The sequence below is a fragment of the Styela clava genome, chromosome 9 (assembly GCF_964204865.1).
Source record: "Styela clava chromosome 9, kaStyClav1.hap1.2, whole genome shotgun sequence".
Lineage (NCBI taxonomy): Eukaryota > Metazoa > Chordata > Ascidiacea > Stolidobranchia > Styelidae > Styela > Styela clava.
The window spans coordinates 18,161,608-18,177,742 of NC_135258.1; the positions used below are offsets into that span (position 1 = coordinate 18,161,608).

The window sequence follows — 16,135 nt, forward strand, 5'->3', positions numbered from 1 at the left end:
CTTTTCCTAAATCGTGGACACCTTCACTTTTGTATGAACCGTATAAAAGGTAAAAATTGATTGATAGACAGACCTAAAAGTGCTGATAATGCAAGAGATAAATCAATCATGATCAAGGCTTGACGTCATCAAGTAAAAAGTGATTAATGCAATTTTTCGCCATATCCTCGATAATGTCCGATGCTTATCGTGTGCTACGTAGAAGTTTAAATGACCATACTTCCGTTAATCTTCCCTAAAAGTCAACAAACGGCGCTCATTGTTTCTCACACTTATGTCACAAACTTTTAAGAGTAGTCGTCATATAATCCGTCTTAAGGTCCAATTAATTCGCACCGCGGCCGATTAAGTTACAAAGAAAGTTTTAATGGCAGCAATTGGTTTCCCCGCTGAGTTCGCGACTTCTGACCGCGTTACGTAAAGGCTGGTTTGGCGCCAGTCAAGCGTGTCTCCAAGTGACGCATTTAAAAACCTCAGTCTGGGCTCGTATTGTGGCAGTGAGAGTCTATGTATGGTAAAGTGTTGTGTTAGCGCTCTGTACGCTCGAATGACGGAAAAGCCATCGACTTATCGATCAGCTTTCGTTACACGGAGGCTAAGCTCATGCATATTTATTTGCTATTGGAGCGAAGTAGTAATATTCAGCAGTTCCAGCGTTTATCGCACTATACTTCGTACTGTAAACGCCCCGGGGAATATATTTATGTCTTATATTTAATGTAAGTCTGTTTTGAAGGGTTAGTAAAAGCCTATCATCATCTGTACTTGTTCTGTTCGCTTCACAGGGTTAAATATTTTAACTAGGCTATCGTATTCGCCATTCCAGCAGTTTGTATTGGAAGTATACACGGAATAGTAATGTACTAAAGGAGATCATTTTGCAAGGAAACGAATTTCTGAATTTAAGAAAAGGTGTATATATACCACTTTCTTCAGTACCGGACCAAATTTTACATTCACGATGGATATGAAGGAACTGAGAAAACAGTGTTCAACACGAAGATATATTTATGAAGGACATGGAGCACTAAAGCATGACAAAACATTGATTTTACACAAATCAGAAAGTTGCAGAAACGATACAATTTTATTACGGTTATGCAAAAGATTAAGTGGACGTATTGCATATTCATCGTGTTTTAGAGGAAAACTTTTCGTCGCCACAATTTTTGCGCTCACTGCCATATTTTGTTATTTTAATTTATTTTCTTCATATATGCCGCGAACTTGCCAATTTTTAAACATCAGAAGCTACAGAAAAGTAAAAGCCACCGAAAATGAAACCATTTTTCTTCGGACTCTCAGTGCTTTGTCAGAAAGCAATCTTGAATTGGCGCCATCTTTTCACCAAGGCGATGAAATCGTCAGCACTTTTACGAAACAGGTGGCAAAAGATATGTGGAGGGCAGGTTTTACCGCGAGTCTTTTACAAAGACTTCATTCCACACCTTTGGGACCTAACACTGTGCTTAAGAAATACGGCGCCGACACAAGTACTGTCGCAACACAAGCGATTAAATTTCGCCATGATCCATCCGTAAAGGCTGATTACTTCAAGACCCAGTTTCAAGAAGTTTCTATAACTAAAAATGGGGAACCGATACACACAGAGACGGTTTACCAATATTCCGAAGACAATTCTTTAATATCAAGGATAGTAAAAACTGGTCGCTTGGTAAACATAGACTAAATGTACTTGACCTCGAGCTCAAAGCAATTGTTTTTATCATGGACATCTTGGGACGTGTCCAATTACTACCGAACGGGCTCAAACGGCGTTGGTTTTAGGAATATTTTTCCCGTAAGCAATTTCTCTCACCAAACTAATAGTACGATACAATATGTAAAATAATACACTATTATAATTGATATTTCTCATTGAGAGTCATTTTATAAATTTTACTCATTGACATAATGCTTATGTATGTATGAAGTCGGCTAATTTTCGTGTTAGAACTATAAATTCGTTTATGCTGGGCGAATTTCGTAGAACAAATCGGTTCTCGAGTTCAAAGATATCTCGCTCGCAAGTTTCTGGCAATTTTACAATACTAGATTAACATAAAATGTTAGTGATACTGTTTTTATTTCCATACGATCAAGGTGCTTTGGGTCGATTTTACTTCGATGTTTTAATTTATCTAGATAGTTCCGTTATATTTTACACTGTCATTTTGCGCGGAACAATGTTAAACTTGTGGTTGACAATTTTGTGACTACTTACAAACTCGATTTTTCTACCTCTGCTATTTAAAGTGGGATACACGACTAAGCTTTGTATAATAAATTCAAAAATATTGTATATATTTATTTGTTTATTGACTGCTGGCTGTTCGATATTGATCGATCTCAGCGTTCCAGAGTAGGGGGACATATATTTATTATTAATTGAAATACACCAGAGCAATGAGTCATCACAGAAGCGAAATCCATATTTTGATTTCAAACTGTTTACGGAAGGTTCGTTCAATTTCGATATATTCTCGTATACAGCAGTTGGGTTCTTATCGTGCCACACTTATGAAATTACAAAGATAGAAAACACAGATTCATTTCGGGATAAATGAAGCTATGTGGAGGCTTATTGTGCTTTTCTGCTATTGAATTTGATAGCAGATCGTCTATTGTCGATACTGAGCGTATATGCTGAAAGTCTAACCAACGCGCGTGTTCCATTAACGAAAATATTTACACTTTACGGACTTATTTACAAATATTGTTGACAATTGTGGGGGCGTCAATTGACGTAGCAGAAACGGCACACATAGGTCAAATTGCATTCAATTTTGAGTCATGGTGAATAGCAGTTTTCACCAACTTGACGTTTGTGAATATAGGTGGAGATATTTTGCATCGTGATTAATGAAGCAAAGAAGAGAATGAGTCACGGTGTGTGTATGTTATGTACATGGCACATGCTATGCGACCCATATGTATTCTACGCTACCAATTTACAGAAAAGTGCGGGTCTTGGACACATTTTTTACCGAGGCGTGACTATGATCATACGTGTAACAGGAAAAAGTTGCAGTGTTCACGCGCTGTTGTATTAACGAGCCCACAAGAATTTCTTATCCTCAATAGATTTGTTAAATCCGCCAGTGTGTATACTCATTACTTTTGTTTGACCTCTACTAACCCAACGTGCCAAATATCTACTCCAATTAAATTTATTGATTGGTGTCGAAGAGTGGTTGTCTGGGAATCTTAAATTGTAAAGTATAGTTCATAGATATATCTGAATGAATGAGAGGATACTTTAATACACTGTACTAACATTGGCCAAGGTGATTTCAATATTTCCGCCCTTCTTGGGAACGTACCAAAACAAATAGTTGTTTTGGAACTTTCATTGAAGGGTTTCCATAAATAGATATTAGAGGACATTTAAAGTACGTTCAAAGTGCAATTTAAAGCATCGATTCTGAAAATGGAGATCGATATACAGGATGTGCGAATATATATTTAGCCTGTAAAATGTAATAATCAGCATACATGCTGTTGTATATATTCACAGCGGGTTACGTTATTGTAAGGTTATTTGCAAGTTAATAACCCTTCAATGATGCATGTTGATTGGCAATAATGTTTAGGGATCGGAGACCGCTGACGTAAGCTTGTATTTAGACCGTGTTGGTGAGAAATACCGATTGCGTGCGTCAGTTCCCGTTTCATCGCAATCGAAGTTCAGAAAGCCATTCTCCTGTTGCGTGCACTTGTTTATGTATAGCTTGCATATACGCCCATCATTGATGATTACAAACACGAGAAACGATCATCAGATTCGGTTGCCTTTTTGCAAGTTGTAAATGTACCAAAAATAATCGTTCATGCATGGCCAGTGCAAACGTTACACACGTTAAACAAATAATATTTTCAGACTAGGAAATTATGCATTGTCTGGGTTTATTTTAGGCAATTACAAATGTCGTTCTATTCTTGTTACGTGGAACGTTCCGCTTGTGATATAGGAGACTAATTCTTTATACACTTAAAATAACTTGTTTCTATATTTTTAGACTGATGTTCCTACTAAAAATACGTATACGACGAGGCATATGTATTGAATATGAATGTTTTATGCGCATTTTCAACTACTGGTGTATCTGAACTATTTAGAAGCGGAATCTATCCACGGGCTATGTTGAAAGTTTTATCGAATTGTTATTAAATAAAATATAGATGGGAAAACAGGATTTCTTTATTTTACAGTAGATTCAAATGTTAAATTCAAGAGGTTTTGTTGTTTGTGTTAGTGACACAAGAACCCGTTTTGTATGAAGCACTTATGACGAGCAACATGTATACCGCTGTATCTTCAAAAGCAATGAAATACAATAATTTTTGTACTCGGTTACACTCTACTATAGGCAATAAATGACAGTGTTTTCTTGTTGAGACCTCGACCTTTTTGTTAAATTGTTAAACTAAGAGCAACTGTTATCTTAATGATTATATCTATTTATAAGTTTAGATATCCAACGTTTCTAATATTTCATTCAGTTATTTTTGCTGGAAAATAAAAAGTCAAATGAGCAACAGACGTCGCATGTGACGCAGCAAAATCATTCCGCGCTATTAATAACATAAAAAGTCCTGAATGTATGCAAGGTTCATTGTTCAATTTCCATTCTCCTCTCAAATTTACAATACTCAAACAAACATTGTATTTGGTTGCTAATTACTCAGACTAAAATATACAAACAATTACTAGCAGTCAACGGTATACTTAAATGTGTTTATTTATTTGAACACTGGTCAAATTATAACAAACTGCCTTATTAGAACAAGTTGCTTATATCACCACTGACAGTGAATCGAATCAATATATAGATTGATTGAAACCTATTAAACTTATTAAGGTATGGGAAATGTTTAACTAAATTATAAGCATTTTTCAGAGACAGTTGTCATTGGTCATACCTGACTCTAAACCGATAATTGTTCTGTCGATCCCATATAATTGGGTTTGGTTTTTAGCGACTAGAACTCGATCAAGTGTCGTTATTTTAAACTACAATATAATTCCGGATACTACTAATTATTATGAACGTTTTTGAGACAAAGCTGCCCAATACATAATAGCTAGAATACAAAAAAAATTGAGAATATAAGGAAATTTTCATGTATAGAATTGGAAAATCAACGCGCTACTTTATACCAAGAAGTAAATTATGATTTACGAGATCCCACACACAAAAAAAAGCTTTGCACAAGTTGTACTGTATACTGTACAACGGAAGCCTTTTCAAACTCTGATACGTACCTGCATTTTTGTTAATATGGGCATGCAGAGGTAACCAATGGGTTCCATTACATTTGAACCCATGTACATTTGAACCACGTGCATCTGAACCCACGACTATTGCAACTGCATACTATTGCACCTATGGAATTGGGTTTTAGCACCCGCATATAGATTGAACCCGCGGATATACACATGTGTTCAAATGTACATGGTTCAAATGTACGTGGGTTCAAATGTGCGGTCACCAACCAATGAGCTTGAATGTACCATCGGGGGGCAAGAACGCAAATTCTTTACTTGTGCGTGGTGTTATGATAATTATTTCTTCTTATCATCAATAAATTTTACAAAGCCGCCTATTATACTAATCATTGTGCCGGAGGCGATGATTAGATCTAGATAATTGATTATACAAAACACAAAACATGTTTTGAATCTCTGACTGGATTTGAATATTTAAACGAAAAGAATCATATTTTAATTATAAACGCCAGATTAATATAAGTGAGTTGTTATGTCAGTAAATGGTGATTACTCCCCAATATATAGTTTGCGTGCAAATGATTTTTATGGAATAATAAAATGCACATGCATAAAATCATCGACATTAGATATCTCATTATTATCTACATGAGCAGTACAATTTATACTTGACTCACGCGATCGCCATTATAATTGACCATTGTACTCTCCATATGAACAATTTTATGACATTAATTTGAATATGGTCATCAGGAAAATGTTATTATGTTCAGCTAAATTAGGACTCTCAGGTTTGGTCATGACCAAGTTAATATATTCATATAGCAGGATATCCAATATATCAAGATAAAAACATAATAGGCGGAATGATTTAATCAAGGGCATTGACCGTTATCAGTCAATGATAATCAATCACAGAAGTCGAAAGTTTATTTATGTTTGGTGATCTTGGCAAATTCATAAGCAATGCGTTCATTAAATTGTGAAGGTATTATATGACAATATTTTTGGAAATATCGAAAAGAAAAATGATACCATCGATATTAATGCTGGACAGCATGGAATATTTATCAACCGAATGTCAAGACTTCATTAAAATTATTGGCAACGTCGTGCATCATAAATATACAGTAAATGTACATAAGTTATCTTGTAGTGCATCTCGATGTCTCTCTTTTCATTCAAGTTTTGAAACGGTACTCATATAGGTAAAATATTCCACAAACTGTGATTGCTTCCATTAACTTTTTTCTGTTCAAATAATAAGGTTGGAGTGTTTTCTGTTCAGGGTCTAATCATCTTGGAGTCTTGCGTTGACCACGTCTTAGTACCTGTGCAAAGTCAAATATCGGTAATCGTTGTAAAATTGTCTGGTAGAACCGACTGTATTCATGGCAAATGATTAGATTGACTTGACAACTTTGGTTTGCTTCGAGCTCGTGACTTAGGATCAAGTAAGCTTGTGTATACGAACGGCGGTAACTCACAGCGTAATAAACATAATATCGTATTATGCTATATACCTCGTCTTTCACCTGCAACAAAATCCAAACAGAAAAAAATCAATAATTTCGCAGAATTTTTTGGATTACGTCACTGCATGACGCGAAGGTCGATATATATCCGAGACGTAGCACGCACCGATGACGGGATTAATTTAAATCTTTTTAATATTAATTATAATTTACGTTCATAGCCTCAAGTACACGAGCTTTTACGTCATATACTCCGAATATGTCGTTAATTTAAATACGTGCTTTAATGAGGTAGCAATAAAAGGCCATTCCAACCAAAATTGAATAGATTTGATCTTTCGATTCAATAATTATATAGATGCAGCAATTATATAGATGCACCGATATATAGAAAATTCATCTAAGAAATTTAATTTTTCCTTCAGTTGTGCATACATTTCATGAATTTGGTGGGATTTGAACTGCATATGTTCAAATCCTCACAGCAGAAAAAGCAAATTATACTTTTAAACGCCTCATTTATAGCCAACAACCAAGCAGGCATTTTAACAACATTGTGTAAAAAAACGTGCCATAATCATAATGCAAAGTAATTGAAAGTTACTGTATATTCATTTCGTCGGCGTCAGCAAACCCAAAAACGACCTGTAATTTCTCGAAGTTTAGCCATCCTACCGATCCATTGGACTTATATATTGACCTGATAGTGGAGCTAGTGCAGTTCAATTAAATAATCATGACTGAAACTTCGCGATTTCCAATGAATGCAGAGGCTTGGGAAGTAAATAAAAGTAAACTACAGTCCGTTTTATTCGATTTTCGACCAACTAATCAAAAACTGCTAAGCTTTCTAATTATGGAGACGACATGCCCAATGCATATCATCAAATTCTCTCCGACAATTACATTTCAGTACAATTATTACACAAATTCTATCACGAAAGAGGAAGGTATTTATTCTAAAATAATATATGATACGTACATAGGAACTCTGTAGAACAAATAAGTCTTCAAGTGTAAGTCCAAAAATATAACAAAAAAGTTTTTTATTTTATTTAAAATAGTCATTATTTACGAGGAGAGAACATATAATATTAGGAAATATAGCTTATTAGTAGAGGCGTATATCAAAATATCCAGAAGAACGGATCCAGGCATTAGGCTTAATGAATTTTATTAATAAAATATTGGAGCAGAATGCTAATGGAATTCGCGTGCTCAAAATGTTTTCTATGAATTCTGTCCCTTGGTTGTCGAACTTGTAGGTACGAGGGAGGAAAGTAGAAAGATTTGTTTTAACGGCGATATTGTGTCGAAATAAATGCTCGTGGTCGAAAATTCTTGAGGAATATCAATTACTTTTTAAATAGTACCGAACAATAGTTTTCATCAGCAACAGTATTATGACATAAAACGAAAATTATTTGTGTTCATTGGTGAAACATGGTGTTCCAAACAGCCCGTTAGTACTCCGCCACGAGCAATCCAACGTATACATTGCTCTAGAGTGCCACCAAGTGGAAAATGTCGTTAGAAGCACAGATGGAGGACAGACTAAAAACACGAAGCCTTTCGATTACTATTTTGAATCGAGAACAAGATTAATTAGGCCAGTCTAATCATCAGATTTGCAGAGAGAACAATGAGTCTCAACGCACCAGCTTAATCCTTGTCTGAATCAAGTTTTACCATCCCGACAAGAAATCACCAGTATATATATTTGATTACTTTTTTTAATATACTTCTTTAAACACATGTCAAAGAACACGTGTTTTGTATTTCCGTCAAAAAATGTTAGAGGAAATATAAGACTTACGCTTTTAAAATATATGTGTCCTATACCTTTCAACTTATTCGGATTTGTGCTATACACAATCAAGAATTTCATACGCCTACACAGTATTTAAAATAGGCTTCGTTTATATATTCTGGTGATCTCTCAATAAACCCCAATTGGATACCAACATGTGGTTCAAATTTTCATCAACCAAAGACGGAAGAAGTTGTTAGAAGTTTGTTTACATTCAATTATCTACTTCAATTTTGCTGTTTTTGTTAAATTACCTTCAAAGTACTGCCCTATTGTGAATCGCATTTTTCTGTGTTTGTTTTATATTTTTGATGGGCGGGCAGGTACATTGTACTTTATTTCGAGTTATGCCCTCTCCCAGGTATCTCTGCATTTTGTTTTGTCCGTTTACTTTTTGTATTGTTTATGTCAGAGAACCAAAATAAATGATTGAGTGATCTTTGATGAAACAGACGCTATGAGCAAATCGACACAGGTGTCTTTGACAAATTTGAAGTTCAAGATAGTTCTTTGCCTGAGAAGCTCTTCGTCACCCCTCGCTTTCAAACAAAGTTTACTGATACGTCATATGAACAGAATACTACAGTTATATGCATTGGTCGGCGCACATTTGTCTATATATGAAATACAGTAGCCCAAATCCTGCTTCTCATACTCGTATGTGTATGAGAATTGTTAAAATTTAAAACATACAAACGTTTGATCTTCTCTGACGTGACTAATACCATCATAGACTGTGGAGTTTCTTTCAGCCAGAGAATTTGAGTTACACTTGCATATTTTATAACTGTTGATTAGCAATTTACAAGATACAAAGTGCACATCATTGGGAATTATGGGTTTTCCATTTTAAGCAGAAAGCATAATATGCTACCATTTTTTTCGGTTTGAATTTTTTCGCATTGCGACTATGACTTGTTGATGGGTTTTGACATTTCATTTTTCATTTATTTATAACATTTGCAAACTTATGGGTGTCCCGAATTTGAATTCTTAGTGTGATGTTCACGTAGCTATTCGGCATACAACTAATACTAATATATTCTACTTATGAACATTTGTACCTACGTACATTTGCACCCAGCATGCACATTTGCACCCACGTACATATGTACTAATGTACATCTACATCCACGGTCATTTATACATTTTCACGCATATGTATTCGCCTCATGAACGCACTCAAAGTCATGTTCGTGTATAACTGTGTTCCAGACAAACTTTAATCACCAACTATAAATATATATTCGAAACGAAGACGGATTACAAGTTTGAAGTAGCTCGCAGTCTTGGCGAGGGTTTCTACGTTTTTACTGTCATTGCGAGTTTTCCACATATTTAACCTGAACTCACTAGCCTAAAAGAAATACAACTCACCCGGCACAATTATGAGCATCCGGTTAGCATGCGGTTATTCTGCCGATTTGATTTTCAGATGTATGAGAAATGACGTCATAGGTAGTATAACACTGTTACCAGATCTTACCTTCATCTCATCTTCCACCTCTCATCAACCAGTCCCTTTGTACTGTCGATCTCATTCATCGGGAAGAAAAATGGTCATCGCATAAGTCGTCATACCTCGTTACCAGCACCTTCTCATTTAATATATACAGGAAAAAGTAAAAAAATATAACGTTTATTCCGAACAAAACAGGTAAAAAGACTTGTTTTTAAAAAAATATTGAGGAATACCTTAGAGTCAACCTCATGAAATGCGTAGAGCAGGCTTGCCCAATCTTTTTAGTGTCGCGGCCACTTTCTCATGAAAAAATTCATTGCCGACTGCAAGCGTTTTAAATACCAGCCTAGTTCTGATTTACATGAGAATTTACATATTATATACATAAAAATAAAGTTCAATTGCATGAAATCAATGACGTCAATAATTAATTACTGGTTACCGAGTAGGGCTGGGCAAAATATTCGAATATTAGAATAGCGACTTACTATTCGAAAATCTCGTAACACGTGATTGGACAATTGCCGATTTTAGATGAACACAAGAGAATCTGCACAAACTTTCTCTACACAGACAAAGACGTCAACATTGAGTGTTATATTTGCATTGCATTTGCATCATGTGATGTGAGATTATAGGGCTTTAAAAGTTGACTGCTGGGTAATCATCTTTATTCTGTACATTTTCTTCAAAAAATGTGCTCCCGTGGCGTTTAATTTAAAAGAATATCCCAGACTGAATAGATAAGCACCAAAAATGTAAAAAAATTGAAGTACAAGTATTGCTGATTATGAAAATTTGACAATGATATCTGAGAATCAGTTTTCAGTCAGAATATATTGTTCGCGATTTTATTGCAAGAGTGTCGCCTATTCAATGTCATTCATCAAGTGCGCATTCTGTCACAGAAATATATTAGCATATCGATATTTTAAATAGGTAGAGACGAACGCTTGCTTTGAGTCCTATTTTCAGTCATGTTGAATACACACTCTTAAGGTACGGACGGATGTCGTACCGATCACATCGTACGGAACTGATAGAGCTAGTAGTTCTTGATTGCAGTGAATGGGGTTTTTCTTTTTCAAACCCCCAAGTTTTGTCACATAAATGACATTTAATAACGGAATTGGTTCTACTAAAATAATTCCATATGTCCGAAGTACGCTGCAAATATCTTGCAGTAGAGCGACCATGAAACTATCTCGATCCGTGATTAATTTTGATCGACACTAGGATAAGATCATGCGAAATTACCTTGGAAGCATTCGGACTTACTTTGCTCAAACCATAACTTATTACGTCAAACGTCGGGCTGCGGTTAACCGGTTTATTTTACCCAGTTAGTGTTTTCCCTGAAATTTCCATTCCCAACAGAACCACGATAAGAACAGAAAAAAGACAACGAGTCCCGAAATCGAGGATTCACCAAAATAGGCAATGGGGGGAATTTTACGAAAAAGGATGAAACCACTGCTTAGCCTATACTAAAAATTAAAAAATTCTGCTTACAAACCTATTATATATATAGAAAGGCGCGGCTTGCGCGGCCTTGGGGTAAAAAAAATCACTTCCAGTAATGTTCCGCTCCTACTTAACTTTTTTTTTATATGCTGGATACGTACTGTAATCCTATACCAATTGCATCAATATCATTTTTGATTACTTTGGTTTTGATCTCCCATTACCTTAGCATAACTCTGTTTGCTAATTTCTGGAAATCGATATGTCTCAGATTTTCAACAATAGAAACCAGCGTTATTTCTGTCTGATTTCTGGATAAAAACCAAAGTGAAATTTATCGAGGATGACGTCAAAGATCATGCTGGCTTGTCAACCCATTCAAGATGTCGGGAAAAGCCTAATTCAATAAACAAATTCTTGTTTGGCCAAACTCATCATCTTAAAAGATAAATCATGCAATATATTTATATCCCCTATAAACATTATATACTAATGTCTGTATGTTTGTATATTTATAAACCACTTTCTTTCTGATGTGATAGTCCCAAACATACTTTAAAGTAGCCAACTTTGGTGTATATGTCCACCTATAATCTGACAACTGTCAATTATTTCGCAAGTAGCTCTCTTCGTTTAGGGAGTTTAGGGAGGCAACTTCTATGATTGAGCTGTGGTGTTTTGTGTTCGACGTGTTTTAGTGTTTTTGATGTTAAACACTCATTAAATCACTCCATATCCATAATTGGGTAAAGACACCGGGGATAACCTATATCAAGTAATGAACCTCAATCATTTATTGAAATAAACTATAGAAAAACTGAAATGTTGTTTCAAATAAATTTCTATTCAAATTTCATCACGAGATTTTAAAATCCATTAAACGCTATCAGCTGCAATACCGTGATCTGAACAGCAAACATTCTAATACGGATCGAAATAAAAAAAAAAGTATTAAAGTGATCTGTTCACAAAATTCAAGACTAAAGAGGAAGTATACTTTAATGCATTATCATATCCTAACAGTTTAAAACTTGAATTTACACCTTCATCATATATTTTCCACAGTTACGTTGTTATGAGATTCATATTACAATCAGTGTGCATCACAGACCTGTATGTTCCCATCGTTCACACTTGCCACATTTAGCTTCTTCCGTCGAAAAGCCACATCTGGTTGGACCATCATTTTCAAACCATTTACTTTTTATTTTTATCTGACCTTTTTGCATCAACCCTGGACTTTGTTTCCTTCCTTTTAGCTCCTTTGTTATTAACATGATTCCGCGAACTATGCCTTTCTTTCTTATTTTTACCCATCTTAGGTTTTTTGCCATCGTCAATAATGCGCTCGTCTTCGATCTCGCGCTTTCTGTCTCTTTTTATTGAATCCTTACGTTTAGAAGATTTATCTTTTCTTGTTTGTTTATGAGCTCTATGTCGCTTGTGGTAATCAGGCGAATGCCTTCGTTTGTCACGAGCGGATGGATCCTCATATCTCCTTTCTTGTTTTTTATTGCTTCTTATATTCTGAACTTCATCCTTTCCACCGTCTTCTTCGTCAATACTTATGTATTTGACACCTCCTTGTGTCATCTTTTGCCTAGCTTTTTTCTGTGCTTCTTTTTCGGCTTCTTCCCTCTCTCTCCTTTCGTTTTCTTCTTCTTCATTTGATTTTTTCTTAGTTGTTTGAATAGGTATCAATTTAATATTACTGTATTGTGGATGATAGTCTCCTGTGGTCCGTCGATAATCATTTTCGAAGTTTTGATATTGTCGATATGAGAGTGCTGATGGGTAATCCTCGTACGGATTTCCAGTCAGCTTTTCTGCATCGAGCGGACCAGGCGATAATATATCCATCCGTTTTGCCCCTGAATCTTCGATAGCAGAATGATTACGCAACGTTTTGTCATCGTCTGAATGACGGTGAATTCCGGATTCACTATGACCACGTCTTCGTTTGTGTCGATCGCCTTCTGATGAATAACCACTTGAAATTCCATGTCGGGCAGGCGGTGTTATATCCTCCGAACTGCGTGTTTTGGGCGAATGGCCAGAATGGTTTAATATATCGCTAGATGCTTTTCGAGTTTTATTTTGTAATATTTTTGGCGCTGGAGGTCTAGGAGGAGGTTTTTTAGTCCCTGGCGGTTGAGGCTTTTGTGGTGGCTTGTTTGCTCTGCTGGTTGGAGTTTCTGTGTTGTCAACTTTCTTTGACTGTTTAGGGGGAGGAGATTCGTCTTCGTCGGAAGAAGATGAAAAACTGGAAGATGATTCGGAACTGGACAAAAAAGAACTACTGTCCGAGGACGACGATTTTGATGGTCTTGGAACAGACTTCGACTCGGAAATTGAGAATATCTTAACATCTTCATTGATTGTTTTAGAATTCGACTTTATTTTTTGATTCCCCGTTTTCTTTGGTAAGCATGCGCCGCAAAATATCTCTTTTAGTATTTGAGAAAATGATTTTTTTGTTTCTTTTGTTGCGAGTGGTTTTGACTTCGAGGCAATTCTTTTTTCTTTCACTTTTGTCATTGGTGGCTTACGATTCGATCTTGTTTTTGGTATTGCTTTGAGCCTCTCTTTAGTGTTTTTCATTAATGGCTTAGTCTTTTTGTTTGCGTTTCTTCCTTTGTCTTTTTGATCAACTTTTGTGGGAAGTATTTCGCGTTTTTTATCGTCTCGTTTCAGACCGCGGCCTTGTTGTTTTGATGCTGGCTTTGTTTTGTCTATAGAGTCTCCTTTCTTTTTTGGACGCTCAACTACCTGTTTTTGACGTTCGGCCTGCAAACGTCGTTTTCTTCTAAGACGCTTCACATGTCCATAGTAAGCGGAAGTGTCGTTAATTGCAGAACGACCAGTTTCTGGATCTTCTTCTTCTAGTTTCCGCCTCTTTCCTCGGCATCTTTTAGATGTTTTAGCGTATAACACGCTCAATCCAAATATGATAATGATGCTCCCAACAATGGACAAAACGATAACAAGCGTCATCGTGCTGTCAACTGAAAAATAAAATAAAAACGATACTCTAATATGGTGTAAGTGTGAGTGAGAAATCTAGCATCCCATTTTGTTACTTCAACAACAACATATGAATAACAAACGATTATCGACAGGTTATCACAAATCTGTATATAGTGATCTATTTTTACGAACTTTGCAGAGCAACATGAAACTGAGGTAAATGAGATCAATTTCATAACAAGACCTGATAAAGTCTGAAAGAAAAACTGTTTTCGTCACCCATGCAACTTACCGTCAGACAAACACGTATATATATATATATATATAATATTATTGAATTTAAGTATACGAGTTAATCATAAAGAACCTACCCAAACATTCTGGTGTATTTGTGGGGACCCATCCTCCAGTCTCCGAGCAAACCAGAACTTCTTGTTGGGCTCGGTAACCTGCATCGCAGAACAATGTGCATCTCGTCCCCGGCATTGAAATCGTAACACCAAGTGGAGTACATTGGAAGCTACCTTCGTCTGGTGCTTTCAACGTCCAGCCATTACAAGTCGCTGTAGAAAAAACATTAAAAGCATATACATATATATATATATATATATATATACTGAGGTTAAAATTAAGTTCTCACGTTTTTTACGAACGTATGTGAACATGAAACATAACCACGTTTAATGGGGCATGTTTTTGATTGCCCACATCATATAATGCCGACATTAAAATAGTTAAAGTTAAAATTTAAAGGTAAAACAATACTGAAGCAAATGTTAAGAAAATAATTTGAAACCAAATATAGGACAACCAATCGATCGTACATCAAAATAAGGAAAAAATCTCGAAAACTAGGACACGTTTTTTGTAATACGCGAGTGCCACGGTATGGGAGCCCTGAACATAAATCTATAGACTATTCTTACCTTTCCTTGTTGCATCCGCCAAGTGTACGAAAATTCCCAGTAAACAGAAGCAAATAAACGGTAATGCCTTTGTCCCGTTCTTCTTCATTTTTGAATGAATGGAACTCCGTTATTAACTACATGAATTCTATTTATGCAACCAATATGCCGGGAATATAAACTAATCAATAACAATTTTTAATTGAACACAATTATAAGTTTGTTTAAAATAAGACTGTGAACTTTGAATATATATTTATTAAAATTAAATAGAATTGACCATATCGAACAATATTATATTGAACAATATAAGATAAACCGAGAATTATGCCTCAATAACCCAACCTAACCTGGGATAGAATCGAAGAAAAGTAGTGGTGAGCAATATTAGGATACTACCCTAAAAAAAATTAAAGTTTTCCGGGACATCGGCATCGGTTGTAGCTTCTCCTGCTGTCATATTCGGTTCCATTACATTTGAACCCACGTACATTTGAACCCATGACAATTGCACCTGTATGCTATTGCACCTATGAAATTTTCTTTGTTTTTCGGATAGTTGAACTCATACTAACCCTAACCCATGGGTTTTAGCACCCGCATATAGATTGAACCCGTGGATATACACATGGGTTCAAATGTACGTGGGTTCAAATGTACGGTCACCGTCATATTCACATGGTAATTAGGACCATATAACCATCCTTACGCCTAACCGTTTGTCTTCATCTGAAATTTATTTGCTTGTGACTATAGACTGATTTTTGATGAACATATATATTTATTAGCACGCTAAATATATATAAAAAAAAAATACTGCCC

The 16,135-nt window shown here is 35.6% G+C and overlaps 1 protein-coding gene across 1 annotated transcript; it reads right to left on the reverse strand.

Annotated features, from left to right (window-relative positions):
- Positions 1-12,212: 12,212 nt before the first annotated feature.
- LOC120339081 (uncharacterized) lies at positions 12,213-15,759 on the reverse strand. Its single transcript, XM_039407139.2, has 3 exons — positions 15,335-15,759; positions 14,780-14,971; positions 12,213-14,446 (listed from the first exon to the last, which is right to left on the reverse strand). Exons 1-3 carry the CDS (start codon positions 15,420-15,422, stop codon positions 12,639-12,641), a joined length of 2,088 nt encoding a protein of 695 aa, XP_039263073.2. The 5' UTR covers positions 15,423-15,759; the 3' UTR covers positions 12,213-12,638.
- Positions 15,760-16,135: the final 376 nt, after the last annotated feature.